Source organism: Fistularia commersonii, chromosome 29 (assembly GCF_037954325.1).
Source record: "Fistularia commersonii isolate RoL2024-O1a breed Wild chromosome 29, RoL_Fcom_v1.0, whole genome shotgun sequence".
In the NCBI taxonomy this organism is placed as follows: Eukaryota; Metazoa; Chordata; class Actinopteri; order Syngnathiformes; family Fistulariidae; genus Fistularia; species Fistularia commersonii.
The window spans coordinates 9,780,989-9,791,519 of NC_141312.1; the positions used below are offsets into that span (position 1 = coordinate 9,780,989).

General features: G+C 40.6%; 1 protein-coding gene across 1 annotated transcript; it reads left to right on the forward strand.

Moving 5' to 3' along the window:
- The first annotated feature begins 217 nt into the window (after nucleotides 1-217).
- LOC147216949 (uncharacterized) lies at nucleotides 218-4,904 on the forward strand. The gene is made up of 4 exons (XM_086176791.1): nucleotides 218-366; nucleotides 1,645-2,227; nucleotides 2,328-2,429; nucleotides 3,207-4,904. The coding sequence occupies exons 2-4, from the start codon at nucleotides 1,649-1,651 to the stop codon at nucleotides 4,302-4,304; spliced, it is 1,779 nt and encodes a 592-aa protein (XP_086032917.1). The 5' UTR covers nucleotides 218-366; nucleotides 1,645-1,648; the 3' UTR covers nucleotides 4,305-4,904.
- Nucleotides 4,905-10,531: the final 5,627 nt, after the last annotated feature.

Consider the following 10,531-nt stretch of genomic DNA (forward strand, 5'->3'; position numbering starts at 1 on the left):
TAATAAAGGATTTATAACGTCAGTGAACGTTGTCACCCTATCGCAAAACCGACCGTTGTCCTCCCAGACTGCGAGAGATTTCCTGCAAGTTCTCAGGTGTCCTTCCACCCATCGTAACTCCGAGTGCAGTATAGGAGGACGGAAATCGGAAAAAATCCACAGAATTATCGGCGACTTTTCAGTTTTATCCTCCCTCCAGCAGATGGCGGCGGTTCTTTGGCATAACTAAACATAGACAGCACGACTGCCCGTTGCAAACAAAGATCGAAATTTGGCTTGGCGCTGTCGCACAATTTCAAATAAAAACACGCACGAATGGCTGGCAGATTTGGTGTTTTATACAACATTCATTACCCAACGGAAAAGGTAATTGTCACGTATTTCCCTCTACCAGCAGTCGTTCTTGTATCCAACCAAATGTAGCGGCATTGCTAACTGCTGTAGCATTGCCGTGCTATTTCTGTATTTTTCCTCAGTATTATGCGAAAGACCCTTTATTTATTATTTTAAACTTCATTTTTAATCCATATTGCATATTTACAAAGCACAAACGTCTCACATCCGTTGTGCAAAGCTGGCTAGCTAGTTTTAGCTACCTTGATTCTCTCAAACGATACTGAAGTTCGGGAAGTGTTTTCTTAATATCAATTATTTCCGGTCAAAGCCAATCGATTTTTTTTGTGATATATATATATATTTAAGTCTTACGTCCAGACACACTTCAGTGTTCTCGGTGTAAATGAATAAGAATATCAAACATCACGTTCTCTGTAACAGAAGAGTTAAGGCGACGGTTCCGCAGATCATCCACGTCTTACAAGGTCTCTCAGTCATTCAGCACTTTTACTTTTTGCGTCATAACTAAGAATAATAACATTCCATTAAATATAGCCTTTTGTGAGCACGATGCTACAATAATATGTAATGCAGTCTATTTAACTAGAAGTTAGCTAGATTACCACATAAAACCAGTCTTTGGTTTGGCTCTGTGGTGATGGTTTTTCCTGAAATCATTCCTTCATCTGATTGAAAATTATCATTAAAATATATCACACTACTTAATACTTGAAGACATCTAGTAGTTTCTTCTGCTTAACTTTTCTACTACTATAAAACCCCCCAAAAAGGCCTTGGCTCAGGTGGTAGAGAGGGCATCACCCCCTCAGATTGGCAGCACAACTCCATCTGATGCTAGTGCTATTTTACCAAATGTGTTAAAATTAGGAGAGCTAGGTGATTTATTGGATTTTTTTATTCTTTTTTTACATGAATGGTTATAGAAAACTACTGTCTGTATCGTGTTTACATGTCGTTTACTTTTTGGTTTTTGGTTTAACAAGTCTTTGGTATCATAGCAGGGCAATAATTGCTATTTACAAAACTTTGCAATTTACAAAATTCTGCTGCAAAATCACTACTGAATTTAAAATTACGGAACAATGCCAGGACTGTGTTTTTTATTTTTCTTTACCTGTAAACATATTATATTATTAATTACTAGGAGGGTAAGAGGTGTTTTTTTTTCTCGTTTGTGTAGTCAGGTAGATGGTCATTCTATTCAATCAGTCATTTATCAACAGGCCTTGTCAGTCTAAATAAATGCTTGTGGTTTTTAAAATTGTTTTGGTCTTTTTTTTGTTGCAGAACCATGTACAACAGGGGCTGTGAGAGGACAAACTCAGACAGATCTACCTATGTCCATCAACGGCAATATGTTGAGCGGGGCTCAAGGCACAGAGAGACACAGCGCACACCGTACCAGAAATACAGTGGGGATGAGAAAATAAATAGGAACAGAGAGCGAAGTAACTCTCCCTATAAGGTCCACTCTAAAACCTGGAACAGATGGAGCCACACAGGGAGATGCTTTTCCTCCTCTGACTGTTCTAGCCCAGAGAGGAAGAAACGAAGGTTTATAGAAGATGACGAAGACAAATACAGACACAGACCTGAGGCTGAAGACAAACCGTACAGACACACGCCAGAAATATTCTCACACTCACCTGTATGCAAAGAGGTCAGACACTCATTGCAGCAGGAGAAGCTTGAGTATAAAAAAATCGTCAAAGGCTCCAGAACTAAGCATCACAATCAAGACTTTACATACCGGGTCCCACATGATAGTCCCACATACAAATGCAAGTCTGGATATTATGACAGAGACGGTCAGCGAAGGAGCTGCGACCAACCAACTGAGAAGATTTCATCACCTGATAGATCAACAAAGGTTAGTCACAAAATAGCCTCAGTAGTTATTGACTGATATTTATTTTTCACCTGATGCATCTGTGGTTTCATGGTTGATTGTCTATATGTACATTGAACAGAGTTACATCAAATCAAGAGAGAAGAGTAGCAGTGCCTCCACAGACCACAAAGACCATCATCATGCGCAAATGAAATTTATTTCGGATAGACCTACAGAACAGGTGGGTTTATTTCACAACAGATGTATATGGAGAACTTTCAGTGAATACTACAGTCTTAATTGTGTCAGAAAGTGACAGAATAACATTTTGCAAATGATCGATTTAGGTACTGAAAGCAGCTGACATTTCTGTGATGCTGCCTTTTGGTCATGTTAAGCACCCAAAGTCCAACATCCTATAAAATGGCCAAAAGTCCACAAAACATGGTGTTAACATGTCTTTGAACATGAATGTCTGGTTGGCTAGAAGTCCAACAGTGGCTCTTAACACTGCCCTGATTCGAAATTCAAACCAAAAATACACATTTGTTCCTTTGTTTTTTTCTGGTATAAAATGATGGTAAATGAATATTTTTCCATGTTATCTTTCTGAAAAGTAATTTTGCTGCTAAATCAAATCACCATTCATGCACTAGATTAAGATGTTTCCTTGAAAGTAAATTCAGCTTTTCTGACAAATTGCTTAGCAGTATCACAAGCTAAAATTAGCTCAACAGTTAAATGCTACTCAGATATCAAGATTTCACCTCCAATAATCAAATATCAGTTTTGTGGCCCAATTTTCTTTGTAGCAGTCTAAAAAAAATAGATGTCAACAATTACCACCATCACCAGTTGTCACTGAGGGATCTTCATGTTGTGGATGAGCTTATGTTCACAAGTAGCTAATTATGGTTGTAAGGTCAGGAAATTGATTGTCTGAAGGAGTTAGTTGAAGAAAATCGCTTGTTGCCACTACAGGTAAATTTCACTTTTATCGTTTTGTATTTCTCCCAAGGGTTTAGAGCCAAATATAACCCATCAAAGCACCGTTGCCCATGGGATGAGATCCACCAAGGGTTTCCAGCGTTTCCTTGAGGTGCTCAACAAAGGCGTAAATGTCAACACACTGACCAAGATTGTGACTGAAGCCCCTGCAAGAGCGAGTAAAGATTCCTGTTCTCCTGCTCCCCTCCAAAGCACTAATGGTAAGCCATGGTGCCCCAATACTGAGATTCAGGCATGGAATGGGAGCCAGGACGAGGATAACCGGTCATCCAGCCCAAATTCCAGTTTCCTGTCTGATGACAAGTCAGTGCACGGGCAGGACAGCAAATACTTCATCCCCAACAGCAGTTTCAAGATGCCCTCTGACCCTGGGAAGACCGCCGGGAACCCCGAAGATGTGGGCAAAAACAAAGAGATACAAGATGTTCTGCAGGCAATTGGTTTGGATTTAGGCTTTGAGGAACTTGGTAAAATGTCTTGTCGTATCCAGGAGCGTTTATATGGGAAGAAGAGAAACAAGTGTACTCAGCAGTGTACGAGAAACCAGGAAGATAGGCACTCATTCTCCCCAAGACGGCAGAGAAGGTCCTCGTCATCATCATCTAGTGGGTCAAGTTTTAACCCTTTAGCTCAAGACTGTAATGTAAAAGAAAATAACCACGCTGAAATCCCTTTAGCGCAGGAATATGAAGCCAGCGAATTTGTTAAGAGCACCAGTTCACCACAAGACAGTCAGATGTGTGAAAAACAGGAAAACACGGTTTTCTTTCAAACCTTTTCTCCTGCTGCATTCCCCAATGCCCCTACTGTTTCAAATTATTCTCCAGTCAGCAACACCTCAATGCCGTACCCACAATTCGCCCATAGCCTCCCCCAGGTTGAGCCAAGGCTTCTCCTGCCTCCCCTTCTTCCTTACCCCTATGTCCCTCCTCTCAATGCGTTCCCATCGGTGCTGGCTCAAACCGGACATGTCTTACCCCAACACATAGCAACCCCCCAATGCAGCCTGCCGTGTTTGACACCCAGTCAACATCCCATTCCTCCACAAAAGTCCAAATTAACTAGGCCTCGCTGTCTACAGGTGATCAAAACTGAACAACCTGTTTGAGAAACGGTGCATAAAACAAATTTTCAGTCTACAAAGAGCATACTTTTCTCTGGAAATTATTATCGTAGATTTCCAGACAGGGAGCATTTTTAAACATGTATGTGCAATTTCAACAATCACTGAGTTTACAAAAGATGAAACAATGTATAAGACACTAAGATGTTTCCCATGCTGTGATTTGAGTCTGTTTGCTCCTTTGCATCCTGCTGACGTAGAACTCAGGAGGAGATGGTGAACTTGTCCATTTCAGCAGGATTACAATATTTTTAATGGAGGGCCACAGGGTGCACACAAGGTGGGTAGATTTGGTTGGCATGTCTCTACTGCTTGTCTAATTACACTCACTGCAGTTGCAGCAGTTGGATATGAGGTGTTTCAACTGAATCTTCCAACCATAGTATCACCCAAGTAAGACAGAAATTCCTTTCTGACAGAAATCCCTGTCAGTTTTCCATTTATTTTTGGGGGTTAGACACACTAGAAAAAACATTCTATACATATTAGTATTGTAAAAATGTAATCAATGATGTTTCTTGATGAAAACCAGGTCAATGACTGTTCATGTTAAATTTTGTCGAATAAATCCAAGTTAAACATTCATACGTCGTGTTTAATCAGTGGCATTTAGCATGATTCTGTGCACTTAAAGTCTTGAGAACAGAAACTGGGGAACATGAATCCTACAGTCAAATAAAATTCTTTGACGTGATAAATAAACATACAGTAAGTACTGATTGTAAATTATCAGTTTCTTTGCTATCTAGAAAGGCCTCTTCATTAACATTGTCTCCTCTATCATGTAATTTCATATTTTAGCCAATTGCATTCATACTTTCAGATGTAATTCAGATGTTATATTTCTACTTTAGCCCTTTCTGTGTATAGTATGAATGTTCTCCCCTTACCCTCATAGGTTTACTCCAGTTAATTCCACAGTCCAAAATTAGCACTTGGTCAGTTGAATTCTAAATTGTCCCCAAGTATATTCTTGAAGATAATCACATAAAATTAACAGCAATTTGGCACAAGATTAATTAGTATAAAGATAAATACAAATTTAATTCATCTTATGTTTTATTCACTGGCATAATGATAGGTTTGGCATGCATGTCCAATGTTGGACTTTTTAAATCCAGAAAGACTTCCTTCTTCTAAGAGCCAATGAAATGTGAAATTGCTCACTTTGGCCATGACTGAGAAAAATGCATGGATTGATTGAGAGGAATTGCCTTTTGATTTTAAACCCAAATGGTGTTTTTGTTGTCTGAGTTCTGTGCAAGGTGCAGATTGGCCATGATAAACAACTTACAGTTTTCCAGGACTCTACAGATTCTGCAGGACTCACCGCTGAGAGAATTGCATGTTCAGAAGCAGAGATAAGAGAAAAGGCAAGAGTCTACGAATGAGTAATGATTTTGAATATTGGGATGATGGCAGGACCAACTAGAGTTGGTAGACATGATGCAGAGAAGGAGGGTGGGGAGCAGGTTTTAAGTTGTACTATTATGGTATTGACAGGAAGTGAAATGAAGTTATCGTGAAGAAGGAGTTTGTTAATGTTCTGTATTGATGATATATTCTGAAGGAGATCAGTATCTACAAAGTAGTGGTAGGTGTGGTACTTTGTGTTCCACAAAGTAGCAGAGATCAGTAAAGGTGAAGTGAGTAGTGTATTGATTATGGTTAAGAGACTAAAGGCAGTTGTTCCTGATGATGTATGGGTGGAGGTATGGATGTGTCTGGGAGAGGCAGTGTTAGAAGTTTCTGGTTAGATTATTCAGCTGGATCATAGAGTGAGTGGAAGGCTGAGGAATGGAGAAATGTGATGCCCCCCATTTTTAAGAATAAAGGAGATTTGCAGAAGTGTGGTTACTATAGATGAATAAAGTTGGTGAGCCATACAAATGAAATTGTAGGAAAGAGTATTGGAAAATAAACCTAGAGGAGAAGTCAGCATTTGTGAGAAACAGTGTAGTTTAATGACCAGAAAGAGTACTACAGATGCACTATTTGCTTAATGAATGCAAATAGAGAAGGTCAGAGGAAGCTGTGTTATGCTTTTGTCAATCTCTAAAAAGCATACAGCAGAGTGCCAAGAGACAAACTATGGTATTGTATGAGTCTGGAGTGAGAAAATCAGGAAAAATGAAATGGAAGGTATACAAGACAGTGGTGAGACCAGTGATGCTGAGTGGTTTAGAGACAGTGGCATTGAGGAAAAGACAGGAAGCAGAGCTGGAGGTCAAATATATGAAGATTTTGAGGTTCTCTTTGGGAGTGACAAGAATGGAAAGGATCAGGACTGAATCCAACAGAGGGACGGCACATGATGATGATGATGATTGTTAGATGCTGTAGATATAAGATCAGAGAGAGTTGTACCTGTGGTGGCTAGGGAATGTATCACAGTGAATATATCAGTAAAAGGATGCTGAGGTTGGAACTGCCAGGTAGGAGGCCTAGAGGAAGACCAGAGTTGATTAATGAATGCTTTGAAAGAGGACGTGACATTTGTTGGTCCAGCAACACTGAAGCACATCCTAGTGGGATGCAAGACCAGCCTCACCCAAGGCCGTTACACCTGGCGGCACAACCAGGTACTAAAAAGTCTTGCAGCAGTGCTGGAAACTCCCTGGACGAGCATGTACGCCCTTCCTTCCCCGTCCTCCTGTTGGCATGCAACTCCATTCGTGAGGGAGGGGCAAGCCAGCCTCGCCCCCATAAGAGCTGACCTTGGGCAACTGGGCAGTGCACAGAACTGGAAGCTGCTAGTGGACCTGGACAAGAAACTTTGCTTCCAAGCTGAGATCGCATCCACCAACTTGCGATCAGACCTCATTCTTTGGTCATCGTCACTTAGGCTCGTCTACATCATAGAGCTCACAGTGCCCTGGAGGGAGGGTGCAGTGGAGGAGGCCTATGAATGAAAGAAGCTGAGGTATGCTGAACCTGTTATAGATGCTCAGCAACAAGGCTGGAAAGCGAAGGTTCGTCCATTGGAAGTAGGCTGCAGAGGTTTCATAGCCCCTTAAAATCTAGGCTACTCAGAGAGATGGGAGTACAAGGACATGCCCACAAACAGGCAGTCAAGGACCTCTCCAAGGCTGCTGAGAAAGGGAGCCAGTGGTTGTGGTTGAAGAGAAAAGATCCAACTTGAGCCTTCAAGTGAGCTGATGGCATCTAGGAGGTGAACCTGGGACACTGGGATTCACTGCTGAACCCTCTGGAGATGTCGTGGGCCAATCAGTGAAACATCCATGAAGGAGGGCGCTCACTTGAAAACCCGAAGGAAGCCATCGTTCACTTGAACCCCACAGTCTCATCGGGGCCTTAGGTATGCTTTTATTGAGGGATATCAAAACCTAGTCCTACACAACAGCTCTTTTTATCCATTGTCTCTGAGAGGGGCCGGGTGATCAGCTGAGGTGATGCTTGTACTTAGTATAACTTAAACTGACCCCCATTCCAGCTGGAGTCTTGGAATACCGTAATATCCAACAACTTTTCATAGTGGACAGTGATGCCATTGATATAAGGATTGAGGCTTGATGCCATGTGGTCTGGCTTACTAATGTCATACCTTGAGTCAAGCACAAAACATTATAAAATGATCTGACATAAGCTGCAGATACTAGAATTGGCACTACAGCATTTTCTGTCATATCTAAAAGCAGCCATTTCCTCATTAACACACAAATGATGTCTTTCTCAACATTTTTCTGATCTTTCAGTGTCCTGTGGGCCATGTTGTCCAATTGCTGGAAGCCCTCAATGCAGTATGTAAACTGAAGACTCTAAATCCTCCACAGATGTGATGCGAGTGAATGTTTTCTTGTGTGGCCTTGTGATAAGCCTTATAAAGAACAAATGTATTGTAACATTGAAATATTTACACAAGTACCTGACAGTTTTGCCTTCTGAACAGGACTGCTTTATTTACCATGCACAAGGATTTAGCTATTCTTGTTGCCATAAGCCACACCAACACACACAGAACTCATCGCTCTTGTAGCATCCTTCAACAACCGTTTCTCACTCCCCTCCCACAAACTGCTCTCCCTGCATTCCTTGCTCACATCTTAAAGTGAGAGCAACAGCGGAAAACATCAATAGTGAGAACAAGAAGAACACCAAACACACATACCTTAAAGATCCATCCCTTGTCTACTACTCATCCCACTCAGAATCACAGGGCATGCAGGAGCCTATCCCAAAACCTGGAGGAAACCCACAAACACAACATGTTAGTTCAGCACAATAAGGAACCCTGTTGTAATCAAATCAGGGTCCTTCGTGCTGCGAGGCAGAAGTGCTAACTACTGTGCCGCCCCCCCTTAAAGATTATAACAGTATTTTATTTTTCAGAAAAAATAAAAGTACATATATTTTTACAAGAAAAATTGAGAAGTAAATATGTTGTAGCAAGTAGAGTGGTGTGTTTTTGCACTTTTAGGTGACACTAGGTGACAGGCTTGTGGTGCAGTGGGAGTTTTTGTTAGCTCTCAAATATTCATATTTTATCAGGGTTACTGACATTTTTTGTTGTAGTTTTGGGTGGTAGTATTTGTTCGAGAGACCTGATACAGTTCAAATCGGGTTTAATTCAAAGTGGTCACACCGAATGAAGCCGTAATGTTAAACCGTAATTGATGTGTTGTCTGAAGTTGTGGTTTTCCTGAATGTTGGGATGGGAAATACCGAACTTTACTTTTCAGTACTATCAGATTATGATGCTTATACTTTTTGCACCTTAAAGAAAAATCACATGATTGCACAGTGTTAATTTATAATCTTACTGAAAAGGCAAAGTGAGACATGAATAAAAGTTATGAACTACTGAAAAGAAATGCAGAGAAAATGGCAATAAATACATCAATGAGTTAAGTGAATAAAAATAAAATGAAAAGAACATGTTTGTGTTTTTCCATCCATTGTCTGTCGCTTATCTTGCACTCAGGGTCACGGGGGATGCTGGAGCCTATACAACATGAATAACAGATTTTTAGTAAATCATCTAAATGTCAAATTTATTTTTATTTGTTGATTACTGAGTTCAACAACATGATCTCATATAACATTTTATCACTTTCTCACTCGTCATCGGGTGAGGTACACCCTGGATGGGTCACCAGTCGATAGCAGAGCAACATATGCAGACATACAACCACACAATCACTTGAGGTAAGTTTTCTAATTTTTTTGCACTTGACCCGTTGCATGTTTTTGGACTGTGGGAGGAAACCGGAGAACCCAGCGGAAACCCACACAGACACAGGGAGAACATAGAAACTCCACACAGAAAGGTCCCCTTGTCAGAATCGAATCAAGGTCTTTTGTGCTGTGAGGCCGAAGCGCTAACCACTGCCACTGTGCCGCCCCGTTTGTGCTTTTCATTATAACAATTACCTGAGACTGTAATGAACTTTTTTTATTGGTCCTGTTTAGATATTTTGTCCATCTGGCAGAGCACAGCTTACTTCACAGTGTCTTACCAACGGTACAATTTGCACAATTCTGTACAGTTATTCATAATGCTTACATTATACATATAGTCATCCATATATTTATTGATGTTCACAATTTGATGCTACTACCCCATGTGCCCCCCAATTGTCCCTTGTGGACAAATGGTACTTTTTTCTAATTCTGATCTAAAAAACACACCTATAACCTGATATAACAGAGATGTAACTTCCATTAATAACATTCCACAAAGCAAAATCATTTGTCAATATTTTGTGGTATAGCACAGGTATGTATTTAAATTTGTCAACTAAATGAAAGAGCGATGACCATGGCTTCATCCAAGATTGAATGCTAGGCTGCATATTTGGGGAAGTTTAATAAACCAATGATACATTCAATTTCTCATCACTCATAACACATTAACTGTTAGCTGTCCCTGGGTATTTGGCTTTCATGAGACTATCCTGTAATGTTTTCGAATGGACGGGAGGTGGTGGAGGGGACTTTGAGCATTTCTTGTTGTTTTCAGCTTTACCTTTGGCTGCGGATGAAAAATAACTCCACACTGCGAGCATTTTCTCTCCAAGTCATCTACACTGCTCCATGAGCAGAAGTGTGGGACTAAACTTGGCATGACCAAGCTTCGGCAGTAAACCTTTGATTCTGACATCTGATAGGCTGCTATAATCAAGTGACACAGAATGCCCTCTTAAATACCCCCGGGCTGGACTATACATATATATATATATATATATATATAT

What these genes read in the sequence shown, in the direction of transcription:
- LOC147216949 (XM_086176791.1), top strand. Translation starts at nt 1,649, where the DNA reads ATGTACAACAGGGGCTGTGAGAGGACAAACTCAGACAGATCTACCTAT. An exon ending in CACCTGATAGATCAACAAAG is followed by an intron (nt 2,228 to 2,327) that starts GTTAGTCACAAA and finishes TACATTGAACAG; the next exon opens with AGTTACATCAAATCAAGAGA. An exon ending in CGGATAGACCTACAGAACAG is followed by an intron (nt 2,430 to 3,206) that starts GTGGGTTTATTT and finishes ATTTCTCCCAAG; the next exon opens with GGTTTAGAGCCAAATATAAC.